General features: G+C 36.7%; 1 protein-coding gene across 6 annotated transcripts in view; it reads left to right on the plus strand.

Annotated features, from left to right (window-relative positions):
* Nucleotides 1–78: 78 nt before the first annotated feature.
* The window catches only part of PCMT1 (protein-L-isoaspartate (D-aspartate) O-methyltransferase), a 45,595-nt gene continuing 24,992 nt past the window's right edge, over nucleotides 79–20,681 (plus strand). For 4 of the 6 annotated variants that reach the window (XM_069487609.1, XM_069487608.1, XM_069487613.1 and 1 more), the window contains exons 1-3: nucleotides 79–340; nucleotides 17,442–17,546; nucleotides 18,737–18,768. In XM_069487609.1, the coding sequence (XP_069343710.1) occupies nucleotides 112–340; nucleotides 17,442–17,546; nucleotides 18,737–18,768 (366 nt within the window). In that variant the 5' untranslated portion in view covers nucleotides 79–111. The remainder of the gene's footprint in view (nucleotides 341–17,441; nucleotides 17,547–18,736; nucleotides 18,769–20,681) is intronic. The other 2 variants (XM_069487607.1, XM_069487612.1) reach the window with 2 other exon arrangements.

The following is a 20,681-nucleotide window of genomic DNA, read 5'->3' on the forward strand; positions in this document are numbered from 1 at the left end:
CCCAGCACCCACAGACACGGGCGTGGAGGCAACAGGCCTCCCGCGCCTCGGGCTCCACCCAGCCGCACCCGAGGCCGCGCGGCGTCACAGAGCGCATGCGTGCCGCGGGGGATGCCGGGAGCGCGCAGTGGCGGCAGCGGCGGCGACGGCAGTAACAGCGGCGACTCTGGCGGGGACGCGAGCGGGGCGGTGACCGTGTGGGAGGTGGTCTCACTCTTAGGGAAACTGCTGGGCACCGTCGCCGCGCTGAAGGTGGTTCTGTACCTGCTCCGGGTGTGCTTAGCGATGGCCTGGAAATCCGGCGGCGCCAGCCACTCGGAGCTAATCCACAATCTCCGCAGTAAGTGCCACCCCCGCCCGGTGTGGGGCAGCTGGGGCAGGCTGGGCCTGGACCGGGTCCCCGTGGACCGTGCGGAACGTTCTGTCTACCCCCCCTTCCCCCCGCGCCTGTTGGAGGACTCCAGCGTAGGGTTGCACCAGTAGTCCCGAACGGCATGCGCTTGCAGTCTCCTCCCCCGGGACCTGTCACTCGTCGGCGACGTGGATTGGAAGGGGAGAGAAAGAGCAAGGGGCCGCTGCTGGTGGGGCAGGGGCAGTCTCCCTGCGGGCCCGGGGGGGAGGAGGCGCGGCACAGGTGGTGGTGCTGTCACTCGAGTCCGCCGTCCGGGTCCGGCATGCGAGGGGCGTGCCTTTGGGGTGGGGAGGTGTGGGCTAGGCCCTTCTAGAAACTGGGCTGGAACTGAGGGGACCCCACCCTCGCACCCCGCATTTTCTCACCTTCCCCCTCTTTCAGAATCAACCTCTCTGCAAGCTTTGCCTCTTATGCTGCCTCCCCCGCCCTCCGGTTTTTCCTCTGGAGGGAGATGCCACCGTCTGATACAGGCGAGGGGGAGGGAGAGGAAGATGAGAGTATTGCCATTGCAGATGCTGGGAGAAATTTCTTGGGCTGCTGTCCAGTGGAAAGCTCCGTGGGGGGCGGAAGAAGAGAGAATCAGAGGATGCAGTTCCTGAGAGACTTGTATTTCAGGAGCCTTAGAGGTCCCTCATCCAGCAAACGATTGTGTGTGGAATGTTCTAACTTTTTTCACGGCTAACGTAGGCTTTAAAACCCTTGTATGGAAGTTTCTTTATACCATTCCCTTTAGCTATTGTATTCCTTGCTCTGATGATAATTTTAGGGTGGGATGAGTGCTGTGTCATGTTCCTTTTTTAAATCGAAATATAGTGTCCCTGTCTTGCTGGGAGACTAGAAGGACTGCAGTCTATAATAATCTCATTCTGGTCAGAATTTACAGCACTTTCTTTGCCACTAACTTTGCAATAATCATATCCTGCCATGCGGTATTTTTAATTGTCCTGTTATTTATCTTTTGGTGTGTGTGTTTTATCTCCCAACTTGATTTGTAACCTCCATAAAGGCTGGGACCATTTCTTAAAAAATGTCTTTGAATCCTTTCAAAGAACTTATACTCATTCCTTTTTTCATAAATGCCAATTAAGTGTCATTATATAACTAGATCTAGGAGTATAATGGAATGTAATGCTAGGAATACAAAGGTGAATGAGAGAAATAAGCAGTACTGTTTGGCACATGGTTGGCACTTTATATAAGTCATTTCGAGGGATTTTTTTTTGACAATGCTTAAAATTTGGAAATGGTGCCTTCAGTAATGAATGTTTAGATGTCAGAATTTTGTCAAGCATTGCTGGTTCACTTTATGGAACGGTATTTGATTGGAAGTTGTCATTTATGTGCTGAGACAGTAGTATGTAGTATAATTTAGGTTCCTGTGGATTGCACATAAACGCAGTATGTTGTAAATATTTTTATAAAATTTATTAACATGATCTAAGTACTTGTTATTGCAGTATACATACCTGAAACATTCTATACACGAATTGTGATTAAGTAATTTTCCACCAGTAGGTTGTCACAGTAGACACTTGGCTGTAGCAGAAATTTGTAATCAATCAGGCTCTTAAAGTCTCTCCTTTTGGGGCCAAATTTGCAGTAAGCCAAGACTAGATCTTTTCCCAGTGGCTTTGTAATCACTTTAATGTATTGCGTTACTGTTCTTAGCTTACATTTCTAAGGATGTTTTTCTTGTTCTTTTTTTTAAATAGGAAAATCTTTTTATGACATATCTGTAAAGAAGGGTTTCTTAAACATAATACAAAAGTACTAACATAAAAGACTGATAAATTTAAATTAAAATCAAGAACTTAAGTTCATCAAAACATCATAAAGAAAATGAAAGATAAAGCTCAAAGTGTCAGAAAATATTTACAATATATAAAATCAATAACAAATTAGTATTCAGAAAACATAAGAACTATAAACCAGTAAGAAAATGTCAAATAACTGAGTAGAAAAATTAGCAGCACACAACAGACATCGTGCAGAAAAGAAAATTTAAATGTCTAACAAACTTATGAAAAGATGATTAGTCAGAAAATGCCAGATAAGACAACAATGAGATACCATTTTATATTCACTGAACTGGAAAAAGAAAAGAAAAGCCTGTTAATATGAAGTGTTAGTGAGGAGGTGGAGTAATGGGAGCTTTTTACCCATTACTGGGGTAAAAAATGTACATTGCGCTAACACTTTCGAATGCAATTAGGTACTAGCTGATAAAGTTAAATATTCACGTAGTCTCTTTGACAGATTCCATCATTAGCATTCTAGAGAAACTTGCTCATGTGTTAGGAGATGTTTATATGAATTGTCTTTACAACATTGTTTGCAGTATCAAAAAATAAACTTAAATGCTCATTGATAAGAAAAAAGATAAACTGTTGTCATGTTTTATACCGTATCAAAGGATATTTTTCTGTCAGAAAATTTAATAAGGAATATGTAACATACATGGAGGTTGATGTTGCAAATATTTAGTTTTATACTAGATCTGTGATTGGTAAGGGGAAATTAGAGTAGTCAGGTAGTTTAGACTCTTGTAACACTTGTGCAACTTTCATTTCAACTTCTTGCTGAAGTTTGTAGCTGGTAGTTTTCTTTTTTACATTAGTAAATTTATTATAAAAGTAATATTTGCTCATGCGAAAGTTGCAGTTGACACAAATTTGAAAATATCTCCTTCCTTCCTCATTATTCCACTGTGTATTCTTCCTAAATTAAAGGCTTTTAATTGAAACCTTAGAAAAAGATGAAAATGTGATTATGCTGATGTTGAAATGAAAAGGGATCTGCAAATTAGAAGAGGAAGCAAATTAGTTGTAATGTTTTTTAAAAGAAACGAAGTTCATGATTTATTTAGTTTTAACTTTATAATTTATTAAGAATATTTACTGTTTTTTGTATTAGAATACATAATAATAGAAATGTAGTATATGATTTCATAGTTGGTGCATCATTTAGAGAATATTTTTATTATTTTTTTTGAGGTGGGGGTCTCACTATGTTGCCCAGGCTGGTCTTAAACTCCTGGGCTCAAGCGATGCTTCTGCATCAGCCTCCAGAGTAGCCGGGATTACTGGCTTGAGCCACTGACCCAGCTCATTTATAGAATATTTTAGATTGTAACGATAGATTTTTCATTATCTCGTGGCTTGTCTTGTGATGATTGCTCGTTAGTAACTTAGAATAGCGACTAACACTTGAGCATGCTTCAAAATTTGGATCGCCTGTAGAGCTTGTTAAAACAAAGATTACTGGGTTTTGAGGATTTGTATTTCTAACAAATTCCTAGGCGATGCTGCTGCTGGTCCAGGGACCACATTTTGAGAACCACTGACATAGAGAATTGAAAATTACAAGATTGAGTTCTGCCAGTGTCTCAGCTAAATCAGTTTTATGCTTTAAATAAAGTTTTAGAAGAAGTCCATAGCAACCTTGCCCTATGGAGCGCTCTGTGATCTCTAATTATGCTGTCCTGTAGCTACATATGACATTGAGTATTTGAAATGTGGTTAGGCGAACTGAGAAATTAAAATTTTATTTTATTTTATTTTAATTAACTTAATGAAATAGCCACATGTAGTAGTAGTTACCATATTGGACAGCATAGGTCTATAGAAATGAAAAATACAGTTAATTTATGATTATGGGTTGATAATGTGCTCATGAAACAAATTGGCTTAATGTAAAACACCTATGAGCCTGCTTAATCCAGGAAATGTGACCATTTAAGTAATGTTTATATTAGAGTTTATTTCCTACTTTTATTGAGTTAATTTCAATGGTAAAATTTAGGTAAAGTAGCAGAGTAGATAAAGTGATGTTCTAGAGCAGGGAATATCTAAACCAGAGGGTTTGTGGTAGGTTAACTCTTAACTGATAGACTTCAAAGCTATACAGTCGTTCTCCCTTTTGCTTTCCAAGGTTTCATTTACCTGTAGTCCAAAAATATTAAACGGAAAATTCCAGAAATAAACAATTCATAAGTTTTAAATTGTGTGCTGTTCTCAGTAGTGTGATGAAATCTGTCAATGTCCCGCCTCATCCTGCCCAGGACTCAAATCATCCCTTTGTCCAGTGTATTCATGCTGTCTGTACTACCCACCTGTTAGTCACTTAGTAGCCTACTTGGTTAGCAGTGACTGTCACAGTATCACAGTGCTTGTGTCCAAATCACCCTTATTTTACTTAATAATGGCCCCAAAGCACAGAATTACTGATGCTGGCATATTGTTTTCATTGTCCTATTTTATTATTAGTTATTGTTAATCTCTTACTATGTCTAATTTTAAATTAAACTTTATCATAGATATGTATAGGAAAAAAACAAAGTATGTGATGATGCCACTGTACCCTAGCTGCGGTGACAGATTGAGACTCTGTCTCCAAAAAAAAAAAAAAAATGAGTGAGCAGGAGGGGTTTTTTTTTTTGAGGGGGAAGAGGAAGTGTGGGAGATCAGGAGTTTATTTTGAGGAATGTTAGGTTTTTATAAGATATTTAAGTGAAGATCTTTAATAGGCATTTGAATAAGAATTATGATGATTTTTAGTTTTTATATTCTAGGAGCATTTACTTTTGAAAATAAAGTGAAATTATTTTCTTATTCCATTAGAGGATCAGTTGTTAGCCACTACCAGTATAGCTAGTGGAAAAGAGCATTTAGTCTTTTTTTTTTTTTTTTGAGACAGAGTCTGACTCTGTTGCCTGGGTGAGTGCCATGGTGTCAGCCTAGCTCACAGCAACCTCAAACTTCTGGGCTCAAGCGATCCTCCTGCCTCAGCCTCCAGAATAGCTGGAACTACAGGTGCACACCACCATGCCTGGCTAATTTTTTCTCTTTTTAGTAGAGACGGAGTCTTGCTCTTGCTCAGGCTGGTCTTGAACTCCTGACCTCAAGGTATCCTCCCATCTCATCCTAGGATTATAGGTGTGAGCCACTGTTCTTGGCCAGCATTTAGTCTTAATATTCCATTACTTTTGTATGTACATGGGATAAATATTAATATAACCAGCTAGAAATTGGGGCCTCATTTAAAATCCAGAAAATACCTCCTCATTTTAACTTATTTCAAGTCAGTCTTGTGGATTTGTACTAGTAAGTAAACTTACAGCAGATTAAAATTTAATTTGTACCATTTTTTTGGATTTTATTAGTGTGTCTACTTTAGTCAAAACTAAATAAAATGAAAAATTCGGTTTTTTTAGTCTTACTGGCCACATTTCAAGCGCTCAATAGCCACACGAAGCTAGTGGCCACCCTATTGGACTGTGCAGATACAGAACATATCCGTCATCACAGAACGTTCTGTGGATTGCACTAGATCTAGATGCTTGGTTTTATTACAGTTTATTTAATATGATCTTAGGCTATAGGAGAGGAAAGGTTCCATTGTGCTGTTACAGGTATTTTTATCAGTATTGCATTTAGCTTAGGCCAACGTGCTTTAAGGGTGATAGTGAAAAGCCAATGATTATCCCATAAGGGTAATGAAGATAATAATAGGGGCAGCATTTTACATGGTGCTTGGACAGGATTGAAGTTGTTTGGTTTAGCAGAGAGAAGGCTTTAGGGATCAATGGTGTTTAAATACTTGAAGAAATGTCATGCAGTAGAGGGTCAAATTGGGACAAATGGGAGGCAGATTTTGGCAGGTAGTATTCACAAAGCTATCCTAACAATCAAGAGTTGGCTTTGGAAAAGTGTTTTTTGTCACTGAATATGTTGAAGCAAAGAATGGTTGACCATTTCACTGTAAGGGATATTGTGGAAGGGATTTTGTCGTCAGATTTGAATGCACACTAGATCTCTAAGGACTCTCTCAAATCCAAGATTCTGTGTTTTTTTTTTTTAATTTCACCCTATTATAGGGGTACAAATGTTTAGATTACAAATATTGCCTTTGTCCCACCTAAGTCAGAGCTTCAAGCATGTCCATCCCCCAGACGGTGGCACAGCATCCATTAGGTGAATATATACCCATCCCTCCACCTTCCTCCCACCTGCCCAACACCCGATGAATGTTACTACTATATGTGCACGTAAGTGTTGGTCAGTTAAGTCAGTTAATACCAATTTGATGGTGAGTACATGTGGTGCTTGTTTTTCCATTCTTGTGATAATTCGAAGAATGGGCTTTAGTTCTATCCAGGGTAATACAAGAGGTGCTAGATCACCATTGTTTTTTTGTGGCTGAGTAGAACTCCACGGTATACATATACCACATTTTATTAATCCATTCATGTATTGATAGGCACTTGGGTTGTTTTCTGTGATTTTTTTGAATAGCATTATAGATTGCATGAAATCACTTGTGTGGTGAGTGCGTTTTAGAAGTGAGCCACAGAAGTTAACTTTTTTTTTTTTTTTTTTTTTTTTGAGACAGTCTCTGAACTGCCCCAGCTAGAGTGCAGTTATGTCATCATAGCTCACTACAACCTCAAAACTCCTGGGCTCAAGGGATCCTCATGCCCTAGCCTCCCAAGTAGCCAGGGCTACAGGCATGTGCCACCACACCTGGCTATCTTTTTCTGTTTTTAGTAGAGACGGGGTCTCACTCTTGCTCAGGCTGGTCTTGAACTCCTGAGCTTAAGCAATCCTCTTGTCTCGGCCTCCCAGAGTGCTAGGATTACAGGTGTCAGCCACCACGCCTGGCCAGAAGTTAACATTTATTTTAACATTAACTTCTAATGTTACCTGCATTTTAGAGTTTTGCATAACATTTTAGTTTGTCACAGATGTAAAGGAATCCAAGGAACATATCCTTCTCCTTTGAGAATACAGTGAAAGGGATTTCTCTTTTGAGAAATAGCATCAAAACAAACTGTTAAGTTTATATATCAATTAAAAGTGATTAAGGTATATATTTTTAAAAGATATATATTTTTAAATAATCTCTGGTACTTATATGCTTTACCATAATTTACCATCAGATAAAATTCTTCTTTGATTATAGTATGAATTTAAAAACTAATCCCTTTCAGACTCTCTGTACTAAAAACATACAGATAGTACTTTGGGAATGTCTCATGCTCTATTTAGCACCTATGATACTTAATCATTCTGTATGGGAAGGAAAAAGGTGAAGGATTTCTTAATGTTTTCCCAGACATGTTGATAGTAGAGAAGAAATACAGGGTAAATGATTAACAGCTGTTCAAGTCTTATAAACTAATATAATAAATAAGGTAATATTTCTTTTATTGATAGATACAATTGATTTTTATTGATTGATACTAAGATATAACTTTGTACCAAGCTTAGAAAAAGTTTCTATATGGCTTGAAATCCATTTGTGGCTTATTTTCTTACCTGTATTCAGAACTTCATACCAATACAGGCCGTATCTTTTTCGTTTCTGCCAGGGTTGCCAATGTTCTTCTATTCTCCTAGATCAAGAATTTTGGAATAAGCATTGATTCTTTCTTTCAGACTGTCATCAAGTTAACTCAGCACTTCTTATGGTTGCCTTTCATAGCCATCCCTTTCTTTCACTGTATTCTCATCAATACCATCCCAGCCCAGGCTCTTAGTACACACTTGGAGGTGATATACCTGGTGTCTGATTGGTTGTCACACTTTTCAGTTTCCCTCCCCTGAGATCCATTCTACACATTATACTTATTTTTCTAGTGTACTCTTTTCTGTTTTGTCACTTTTCCACTCAGGCTTCCTAATGCTAACTGTATCGAACGCAGACACCTCTTACTTAGCTTTCAGGCCTCTTTAGGGTCTTATACAGCCTGTTCCCGTGCTCTAGCTCCAATCTTGTTCTTCAGGCTGATCTCATTTTCCTCTTCATATGCCTTGTGTATGAGGGTATATGTTCAGTTGCTATAACAAAGATCAAAGTAACAGTGGCTTAAACAAATTAAAGTTTCTCCTATAACAATCCAGACAGTTCAGGGCTAATATGGAGGTTCCACGGTGCTGAAGAATTAGACTCCTTTTCTCTTGTTGCTCCACTCCTCATCTGCAAGGTGAAGATAGTTTGCCTCCACTGTTTCCATATTCCAGCCAGTGGGGAGGTAAACAGGAGAAAGAGGAAAACACTCATTCCTTTTAAGGGCATGATCTAGAAATTGTGTACATGATTTCTGCGTAGGTTCCATTTGCAAGAACTTAATTATAAGGCTACAGGTAATCACAATGAGGCTAGAGAATGCACCCAAATAAAATTCTATCACTATGAAAGAAAGGAGTTTCTCCTACATCTTGCCAATTTGGGGGGCGGGGCAGATTGTGCATACACACACATATATCTGTCTCTCCATACTATGTGATAATGAGGATAGGAGAATTGAAAAGATTAATTTTTAATCAAGTCATATATGTACATAAATTAAAGATAAAATATAAGAAGGGCTTATAATGAAAAACAATATTCCTCCCTACCCCTAGACTCACTGCCTAGAGTAAGCTGCTTTTAACTATGTTTTTGGTTCTTGTGATTATCTTCATATCTCTAAATCATATGCTTAAACTACTGTTGCATGTTTTATCAACTTTAGACATCATCTGCAGATCTCTTGCCAAGAAGGATGAGTATTTACACAATACAAACCTACCTTCTTCCTTTATAGAGTTATATCATAATTTTTGGTTCCTCTTTTGTGGTTACCTTTAAGTAATATACTTAACCTTTATTTCTTGTTCCATAATTTATAAACTGACACTAACTCTTACACACTTCTACTTTGTTGGAAAGGAGGAGTTCCACCTCTCATTTCCCAACTTATTAACAGTTCTTTTACATTGTCAAAGTTGATAAAATTTATATTTTGTTCCAAACAGTAAATCTTCTGTACTTTATTTGTTGATTTTAAAAGCTAAAAATCAATAACCATCATTAATATTTATGGCTATGTCAACACTTTTCTGAGCTATGTAGTATGCTATGAGCTTATTCCCTCCTCTTTGTTTCCAATATCACAGACCCCTCTACTATTGAAGAGGACCATCAAATGTTTTTTGTTTTTTTACACATCAGTTGTTTGAAATCATGCCACATTTTAGTTTTCTTCATATATAAATCATGACTCTGGTATTTTTGTTTTTTTTCTTGGAATTCATTTTATCCTCTGTACCCCTCTCTATCCCTCAAGTTGGGAAGAGAAATATGTACCTTCTTAACATGGCCTTAATTTCTTCAAGCTTTTTATTATATGGCTTATAGCTTGGATTCTGTTGCATTCTCCTGTTTGAATCCTATTAACGTCTCATTTGGATCAGTTGCATATTTGAACCAACATTAGCTATTATTATAATTATTTAATTAGGATCCTTGGACCCTAGGGTTGCAGGCAGATTGGGTATGGGTGGTTCTCAAGCTGTTTGCTGTTTCAGAAAAGCCTAATGGTAATTGCACATTTATCCCTAATTAGTCTATACATGCAAAGTAAAACATCAAATTACTTTGCTGTTTGCTAGAAATATTTCAGGGCACTGGCAGTTATATATGTCATAGGTTACCAAAAATAGGAAAATGATTTAATAACTTAGTAAATGTAGCTTGGTGTAGGCATCTTTCAAAAACATGGGATCCTGGGCAAAAATAAACATAAATGAGAACCTTGTGAAAATTTTGGAAACCACCCAGTAATGCCTAATAAAGCTTTATTCTGAGCCTTGATGTGTTCAGCTTTTTAATTAATGACTGATGACATGCTATTAAAAATGATTTAGAGTTTTTAGTAAATTCCATATGCCTCTATATCTATAGAGTAAGAAAGGAGCCAAAGAAACTCACATGAATTTAATAGAAGTATATTATCTACCATGAGAAAGTGATTTCTTTAATTTACTTTGATTTTTAGAAAGTGCCTTTTAATACGTTTGACTTAAGATGTCATACTTTAAGTTTCCACCTAGAGAAGAGTTAATAAAGTGAATATGGTTTTTAAAAATTGATGAATAATTGGAACTATTAAGTGAGGCTGCTTAACTTAAAAAATAGGGCTTGGGATAGTCAAGATGTATCTTCAGATGTATACAACAGGTTAGCTGGATAGAAAATTCAGTATATTCTTTGTGGCTTTAGAGAGCAACACTAAGGGCTCATGTGAGTTAGTTGTAAAAAAGGGAGATTCATATTAATACAGGGACATTTTCTGATAATGGTTTGAATGTGGAAAGGGCTGTTCTTTGAGCTAGTAAGTTCCACATTAGTGGAACTCTTCTAGTAGAGAGCGTGGTACTGGTTTATGAAGTTAGACTTGATAGCTTCTAAGGCCTCTTGTGGCCTTGAGAGTCTATGAATCACCCCTCTGGAATTTGAATTAATTTCAGGGCAAAGGAACCACTCAAAAATTATTTTGGGAAATGAATTACTAGAACTCACTAAGCTATTTGAATATGCTAGTAGCAGTACAGTGAAGTGGTCAAGAGAAGTCTAATATCTTCTGTAAAATTGAGTAATAATAGTGCCTATTTTATAGGCTAGTTAGAGACAATATAAGATAGTTTATAAGTTCATGTCTTAAAAGAGATAGTTTATTAAAGTGTTTAGGACTATCACATGGTAAATATTGAGTAAATGATATCTCTATTACTTTGCTTTTAAAACTTTAAAAAAAATGCTTTCACTGTTTTATTTCGGTAACTTTTTTGGGTAGCTTGCCTAAGCTGCTTTGGGTAGAAATAATATTTTCTTTTTTTTTTTTTTTTTTTTGAGATAATTCTCGCTCTGTCTCTCTCTGCTGGAGTGCAGTAGCGTCATCATAGTTCACTGTAACCTCAAACTCCTGGGTTTAAGCGATCCTCTTGCCTCAGCCTCCCAAGCAGCTGAGACTACAGGCATGTGCCACCATGCCCAACTAATTTTTCTATTTTTTGTAGAGACAAAAAATAGAAAAATAGCTCTTGCCCAGTCTTAAACTTCTGGCCTCAAGCAATCCTCCCACCTTGACCTCCCAAAGCTAGGATTACAGATATGAGCCACTGCATCTGGCCAGTACTTTCTATTTGGGTTAATTTATCCAAAATTCATATTTTAAAATGGAAAGATCATATAAGTTTGTCTTTGCCAGTCTATCACTGTTTACAATGTTTTCTCTATTTGGTGTGTCATGTTTGCTAATATTGAAAAATACTGTTATTTGGGAGATTTGTATTTATATGAATACCTTTTATGGTGTCCTTAATCTACCTTTTTCCTAACTTTTTACTATCTGGCCTACAGTATTAAACGCTATCTTTGATTCCTTCTATTAGCTATACAATAGTCAGTAATCTAATTCTACTTTGCCTTTTTTTCCTCCTTCCATTATTTTTAGTTTTATTCTTTCAACTTTGTCAGAACATACAACATTTAAGTGCTTTGTTTTACCCATGTCCCTATCCTAATTTTCATCTCTGCTCTACAATTGGATATGTGTTCTTTGCTGACATATTATTGGTTATCTATTGGTTAGATGAAGCACATCCTTTAGAAGATTCCTCAGGAAGAGCTTGTATGTACTGCATTCTCTGCGTTCTTGCACATCAAAACTTTTTTTCTGTAGCCTTGGTATTTAATGGACAGCTTGGCTGGATATAAAGTCCTTGGCTTACACTTTAAAAAATCAGCTTTATTGAAGTGTAATTTACATAAAAATTCATCAGCTTTAAGAATACAATTTGAAAAATGTTCCAAACATGTATAGTATGTAACCACTACCGTAATCATGATATAGATCAGGGATCAGCGAACTACAGCCCACAGACCAAATCTGGCCTGCTGCCTATTTATAAATATTTATGGGAACACAGCCACAGCCTTTCATTTATGTATTATCTGTGGTTGTTCTTGCACTACAATGGCAGAGTTTAGTAGTTGGAACAGAGACTATATGGCCTTCAAAGCCCAAAATAGTTACTATTTGGCCCTTTACAGATGTATCTGATCTCTGCTATGGAACACTTCTTTCACCCAAGAAGTTCCCTCATGTCTCTTTACAATTAAGCTCCTTCCTCCACTTCAACCCCTAGCAACTACAGATTGACCTTCTGCCACTATGGTTTTAGCTTTTCTAGAATTTGTTATAAATGAAATCATATAGTGTATAGTCTCCTTGCCTGGCTTCTTTTACTTAGTGCTTTTGAGATTCATTCATGTTGCTGGATATATCAGTAGTTCACCCCTTTTTATTGTTGACTTGTACTTTTCTTTCATTGAATTTCTTGAAAATGCTGCTTTATTCTTGCTTTGCTTCCAATGTTGCTCTTAACCTGATAGTTACCTAATTTTTTTTTTTTAACTCATATTAGGTAATTTGATCTCTTTGGCTTGAGGTTCTGAGAATTTTTTTCCTTGTCTTTAAAATCTAATAGTTTCATTAGAATGTTTTTTGATGTTAATTGTCCCTGGTAATATTTTTACTCACTTTCTGGCAAGTTTTCTTAGAATATAGTTTTTGTTTGTTTTGAGACAGGGTCTAGCTCTGTCACCTGGGCTAGAGTGCAGTGACGTCATAGCTCACTGCAGCCTCAAACTCCTGGGCTCAAGCTATCCTCCTGCCTCAGCCTTCTAAAGAGCTGGGATTACAGGCATGAGCCATCACAACCAGCCAGAATATAGTTTTAAATATTGGTTCTGTTTAATCAGCCGAAATGTTTTGATTTGCATTTATAGTAGCTTTGAGTGGGGTTGGGTTGATCTTTTTTTTTTTCCTTTTCCCTATTTTTAGGCATTTTGTGGATAGAGGTCAAGAGCACCCTCTCCTGTCAGTATAGTGACTTGCAGTTTCTTTAATGGATGATAATGTTGCTAGTAGTGCTGGGAAAAAGGGAGGGGTTAGCATACCTTGTTGTGTTCTGTTTGTGCAGGATTCTTAATTTTCTTCCTTCTTTCCCTTTATTGCCACGTTTCCCAAGAGGTACCATCCTTTCCCTGTTTATCTGATTCTGCCCCAGAAGCAGGGTTTCTGGTAGTTGTCACCTCTGTTCCCAGTAACCATTTTTTTTTTTTTTTTTTTGAGACAGGGTCTTGCTCTGTCATCCAGGCTAGAATGCAGTGGCACAGTCATATCTCACTGCAACCTCCAAACACCTGGGCTCAAGTGATCCTCCTGGCTCAGCCTCACAAGTGGTACACATCACCACACCTGGCTAATTTTTAAAAAATTATTTGTAAGGATGAGGTCTCGCTATTTTGCTCAGGCTGGTCTTGAACTCCTGGCCTCAAGTGATCCTCCTGCTTTGGCTTCCCAAAGTTCTGAGATTACAGGAATGAGCCATCACTCCTCACCCTATGTATGTTTTTTAAAAGCTTTACTGCAATATAATTCCATACCATATAATCTACCCATTTAAATTGTACAAGTCAGTGGTTTTTATTATAGTCACAGATGCATGCAACCATCACCATGGTCAATTAAACATTTTCATTACCTCAAAAAGATACCCAGTCTCACTCTCCTATTCCCCCATCATGATCAGCCCTAAGCAACCACTAATCTACTTCTTGTCTCTCTTGATTTGCCTATTGTGGGCATTTCATTAAATAGGTTATAATATGCCGTCTTTTTTCACTTAGCATGTTTTCAGAGTTGATCCATGTTGTGATGGGAGTCAATACTTAATTCCTTTTATAACTAAATAATATTTCATTGTGTGGATATACTACATTTTGTTTATTTATCCATTCTTGGACATTTGGGTTGTTTCCACATTTCGGCTATTCTAAATAATGCTTCGGTGAACATTTGTGACAAGTTTATATGTGGTCATATGTTTTTATTTCTTTGGGTTATATACCTAGGAGTGGAATTGCTGAGTCATGTGGTGACTGTATGTTAAGCCATTTGAGGAACTGCCAGACTGTTTTCCAAAGTGGCTGCACCATTTTATATTCTACTAGAAGTGCATGAGGATTCTAATTTCTCTACATCCTTGCCAACACTTTTTATATTCTAACTTTTTGATTATAGCCATCCTACTGGGTATGAAATGATTTCTTATTGTGGTTTTAACACATTAACTGCCATGTGAGTTCTATTTAATTCATGCTAGTTTTGAGCCCAGGGCCTTGTGAAGCATATGTAACTCACACATCTCTATCTTGGGAGCCACGTGAACTATTTTTCAAGTTGCATGTAACTCACACACAGAAAACAATAAAAAATAAATTTTTCATTAAATTAGAAAGGATTGCTTTGTTTTCAAAGTTTTTGTTCTATTTTCATAATAAAACACCATGGCCCTAAGGAAAAATTTTTTTTTCTAGTGTGTAGTCAGTGTGTTAATTTGCATTTCCCCACGACTAATAATAGACATCATTTCATGTGCTTATTGGCTGTTTGCATATCTTCTTTGGAAAAATGTCTAGTCAAATCCTTTTGCACATTTTTGGTATATTATACCGTGGAGTACTACTCAGCTATAAGAAATAATGGGGATATAGCACCTCTTGTATTTTCCTGGATGGAGCTGGAACCCATTCTACTAAGTGAAGTATCCCAAGAATGGAAAACTAAGCACTACATGTACTCACCGTCAAATTGGTTTCACTGATCATCACCTAAGAGCACATTTAGGAATAACATTAATCGGGTGTTGGGCAGATGTGCGGGGGGAGGGGATGGGTGTATACATACATAATGAGTGCAATGCACACCGTCTAGGGGATAGATACGCTTGAAGCTCTGGTTCAGGGTGGGGGGCAAGGGCAATGTAGGTAACCTAAACTTTTGTACCCCCATAATATGCTGAAATAAAAAAAAAATCCTTTGCCATTTTTAATTGGGTTATTTGTCTTTTTATACTGAATTATAAGGATTCTTTATATATTCTAGATGTAAGTACCTTCTCAGATATGTGATTTACAAATGTCTTCTCCTATGAGTTGTCTTTTCACTTTCTTGATAGTATCTTTTGAAGCACAATAATTATTAATTGTGATGCTTTTGTTGTCATATCTAAGAATCCATTGCCAAATCCAATGTCGTGAAGATGCAGCCTAATATTTTCTTTTAAGAATGTTGTGGTTTTAAGTCTTACATTTAAATCTTTGATCCATTTTGAGTTAATTTTTGTTTATCCTATGAGGTCTGAGGGTTGAATGTCATTGTTTTGCATGTGGCTCTCCAGCTGTCCCATTACAATTTGTTGAAAAACACTATTCTTTCATCATTTTTTTTTTTTTTGAGACTGAGTCTTACTCTGTCACCAGGGCTAGAGTGCCGTGGCATCAGCCTAGCTCACAGCAACCTTAAACTCCTGAGCTCAAGCAATCCTCTTGCCTCAGCCTCCTGAGTAGCTGGGACTATAGATGCATGTCACCACATCCAACTAATTTTTTCTATTTTTAGTTTCCTGGCTAATTTTTTCTATTTTTAGAAGAGACGGGGTCCCGTTCTTGCTCAGGTTGGTCTTGAACTCCTGACCTCAAACGATCCTCCTACCTGGGCCTCCCAGAGTGCTGGGATTACAGGTATGAGCCACCATGCCTGGCTTGTTCTTTCATCATTGAATTGAAGATATTGGCACCTTTGTCAACCCACTGATTTTTAAGTTCCTTTCTGGTAGCCAGTGCAATGAATTTCCAAGTCCCAGACCTGTGTTAAGTATTTTGATACTTAGCGTTTTATTCCTCTTTTTGAGAATGATTTTATCTGTACTTCATCTGTGTCTCCTGCTTCCTTCTCCTCTTTTTCTTGGAGTCTTTTAAACCTGACCCCTACTATCTTTACTTTCTGTACCCACAAGCTTATAGAAGTAGCAGGAGCTTTGTTGAAACTTTTTGTTTCTTTTTCTACTTAAAGGAAATTTGGAGTCTGGTTATTCTTTGTCTCCTAGTAATGTGATGGTATAGATCATGTATAGTTTTGTTTATAACCCTTTTTGATCTTAGGTTGAGGTTTTTTTTTAGTATCTCTGTGGGAGAACTCAGCTTCTGGTGGCCAGCATTACCCTCCAGAACTTGGAAGCACCACAGTTGATGAATAAAGTAAATTAGCTTGCATAAATATTTTAAACTTCTCATGATGCCTTTACGGAGGGAGTCTCATTTTAAAATAGTCACTGAGCTATACTACATTAATAGTCAAATTAATGTAATCAGTAATTTGGCTACATTTAAAATGTAGCTAAATGAAGCAGGGCATGTTTTGGTTAAAAAAATTTATTTCTGGATTGTTAAAGTCAAGTTTACAAATTTAATTTTATAAATTTTAGATCTGTGAGGACAGAAACTATGCTGTCTTGTTTATTTTTATAATCCTAAACATGAAGCACGTGTCTGGTATGTATTAAATAGTAAACATACTGATTGAGTAAATAAAAGCTTTCATTGCATAATAAAAGGCTTCATTGCATAATAACAATATGCGTGGTACCATGAGGGCTTTTGAAGTTTAACATTTATTTAATCTCAAAGAACTAATTGTTGGGGAAGCCAAATATATATTATTGATCTTGCTTTCCTTGTTGAAAAAGTCACTTCTCCCAGGCTCTGTAACAATGTATCTACCTGGTCTTCATCCTGCCTCTGTGGCTGGTCCTTCTCATCATCTTAAAGACTCCACTTCCGTTGCATATCTCTTAAGTATTGGCTTTTGTTTTTCTTTTCTATTTATCCTTACCTGGCCACTTAATTCACTTCCATTGCTTCAGTTGCCATCTGTATAAACAGAAATTTAGATCTTTATCCTAGAGCTCTTTCCTGAGCCCCAGATCCATGTGTCCAACTGACTGCTGAGTATCTCCACTTGTATGATTATCCTTTTCCTTTTTAACTTGGATCCTTCTTCAGGATTTCTCAAATCAGTGAATGGCATCGGCACCTCAACCATTACCCCAACTTCCGCCCAAAATCCAGTTAGTCAGGTATACATTACATACTAAATATAACTCAAATCTTTCTACTTTTCTCTGTCCTTACTCTCAGTCACTATTAAAGACCAGGTTGCCATTATCTGGGCCATTTCAACAACTTCTAGTCATGCTGCCTTCCCGTCCCAGTGTCTACAGTACAAACAGAGTAATTATTCTAGTATACATCTGATCATGTCACTGTCTGCTGAAAATATTTGCCTCATCCATTTCAGAAAATGGAATCATCAAGACAGATAAAGTATTTGAAGTGATGCTGGCCACAGACCGTTCCCACTATGCAAAATGTAATCCTTATATGGATTCTCCACAATCTATAGGTAAGCTTTAGATTTCTGAAAATGTCACATTTTCCTCATTTATTTTATGAGTTTTGTAAGTAGAAAAAGACTGGGACACAGATATTTATTATAACCTTGTTAATTTGAATTTTATGACTCAGTAAGTTTCATAATCCCAAACATATCCATTTTAATAAAATGATGTATCTTTTTCTGTTTTCTCAAACAATAAATAATATTATAAAGAATTTAAAAAATTTTAAAACATGAAAAACAAAACTTTTAATGCAAACTTAAACAGTTTTAGCTGAGTGCTGAGTTTTCACATTAGATTGCTTTTTACATTAGCATTAATTTTTAAATTAATATTTAAAGGAAATAAGTGGGCTTAAGTTATTACTGACCTGTCTGCCTCACTTGCCCTGATTTTTTGGCTTGTGTTTGTTTTTAGAAAGTCCCGTATTTAACTCCTTCTCCTGAAGCAGGTTTTGCTGAACTGCTGAGCCTTGGCAGTGGGCGCCTTTGAGGCTTAGAAGTGCCTCAGGATTCTGTCGGCCAGCTGCCATGCTTATCTTCTTTTGAAGCACTGTAACGGTCAGCAGAGAAGATCCTGGGGAGCTTCTGAACCCCGAAGGCACCTGCTACCACCGCTCAGTGAAAATTGCTTCAGAAGCAAAAAGAAGCCAGGTAAATAAGTTTTGAGAAAGCAACACTGGAAGAAAAGAAACTAAAAGCTAAAAACCAAGACAACGTTATGTGAATTAACATCATCAGATGATAAGATAAGGAAGTAGTTTATTGGTTTCTTATGCTGCTTTGTCAGTTGTCTAGTTTTTTTAAAGTTGCCAGAAATATGAAGCAGTTTAATTTTGCAGTATATTTTCCCAATATATGGAAGCTTATTTTTTATATAAATCTGAAGAAAAAGCAAGTCAAAAATATATCAACTCTCAACTTACTGAACTTCTTCCTTTCTTAGCTAACTATACAGGAGAAGAAATTTTTAGGAATAGTTTTACCAGATGAGCCTTGGGCATGATTGTATTTTCTGATTTTAACTGCTGTGTGTCAGTACTCTAACAAATAAAAGTTTTATTTTCCTGAGATCATAAAAACTAAAAAAGAATTACTGTGAAAAATAATGTATGCATGTTAGAAAAGGAATTATATGAAATATTCAATATATTTTTGTAGCTGAATGCATCAGTAGTTCTCTTCTTGTTTTGCAGGTTTCCAAGCAACAATCAGTGCTCCACACATGGTAAGTTAACTTTGTTCATTTGGTTACAGATGAATCACATTTTTCTCCATGATCATTTTCTTCAGTAAAAAAGGTTTAAAGAAAGTTTTAAAATTTCAGGTAGATCAGTTTTATCATCTATGAATTACATGTAAATTGGTAATAATATCTTATTGTTTTCCTTTTTGAATATGTTATTCTGAATACATGGTCTGTAGAAGGAATTCTTTTTGGTAGAAACTGTCAGACTAAAGATTTTGGTGGTTGTCATTAGGGTCTATGACATGTAAAAATTCTACATAAAAGATTGTTTAGTGATGAGTTAATTAAAGGAGAGAATATTTTAAATAGTATACTAGATATGTTATAGAAATCACAAGTTGAATATTATTTCCCATTTTATTTGGAAAATTCAGTAGAGAATAGTTAAGTATGGCAGCCATGAAGCTGCACAGGTCCTTGAGAAGGACCTATTTTAAGTGATTTAGCACTTTTAATCTGTTGAGAATTTTCTTGGGTTTTAAATGTCAGTATTTGAATGAGTACTCTGTTGGATTTTGCTGGAAAGAACAATAACTTTTCTGATTCTTTGCAAGTATTGGGGGTTGGAGAAGCTCTTACTTAAACTTGATACTGATAAATTCTATATATGTATTTATAAGGAATTGATAATCAGAAGAAAACTAGGAGACATTTATAAAAATTGAATAGAAATGGCTTTTTAAAACATGACAGAAAACACAGAATCCATTTTAAAAACCTGATACATTTCGCAACATAAAACTTTAGGATTTCTGCAGAGAAAAAAATGTTATGAGCAAAATTTAAAGAAGAAAACTGAGGGAAATATTGTAATACATATAATAGCAAAAGTCAAATTTCAATTTATATACGTATATGTGTGTATGTGTAAATCCTGTAAGTTAATAATTAAAAGACCAGTAAGCCCAAAAGAAAGTGGATAAAGGACAAGATTGACAGTTCATTGAAAAAAATACAAATAACACTGACATTTAAACAAATGAAAAGATGTCATCTTCACTTAAACTTAGTAAATTTCAAATTAGCACTACAGTGTGGTTCCATTATGAGATCATCAGAGATCAAAAAGTTTGATACTTTGTCTTAGAAATGGGAAGCTGGCAGTCATATAATTTTTTTGGTGGAAGGGTAAATTGAGTCTTTTTGGAAGGCCATTTGACAATATCTATTGAAATGTGAAATAAATATAACTTAAGACTCCCCAGTTTTATTTCAAGATATTTACCCCATACTATAGTTACATGAATACAAAATGAGTTAACTAAATTTCTTCATTGATATATTGTTTATAATCACAAAAAAGTAGCAATAACCACTAATAGTCCACTAATAGTGGATGGTTAATAAATTATAGTACAGATGCTCCTCAACTTATAATGGGGTTACATCCTGATAAAGTCATCATAAATTGAAAATAATGTAAGTCAAAAATACATTTAGGGCCGGGCACAGTGGCTCACGCCTGTAATCCTAGCACTCTGGGAGGCCAAGGCAGGTGGATCGCTCGAGGTCAGGAGTTCGAGACCAGCCTGAGCAAGAGCGAGACCCAGTCTCTACTACTAAAAATAGAAAGAAATTATCTGGCCAACTAAAAATATATATAGAAAAAATCAGCCAGGCATGGTGGCACATGCCTGTAGTCCCAGCTACTTGGGAGGCTGAGGCAGAAGGATTGCTTAAGCCCAGGAGTTTGAGGTTGCTGTGAGCTAGGCTGATGCCACGGCACTCACTCTAGCCCAGACAACAGAGCGAGACTCTGTCTCAAAAAAAAAAAAAACAAAACATACATTTAGTACACTTAACCTACCAAACAGCCTAGCCTACCTTAAATGTGCTCAGAACACTTACATTAGCCTACAGTTGGGCAAAATTATCTAATACAAAGCCTATTT

Source organism: Eulemur rufifrons, chromosome 15 (genome assembly GCF_041146395.1).
Source record: "Eulemur rufifrons isolate Redbay chromosome 15, OSU_ERuf_1, whole genome shotgun sequence".
Taxonomy (NCBI): Eukaryota; Metazoa; Chordata; class Mammalia; order Primates; family Lemuridae; genus Eulemur; species Eulemur rufifrons.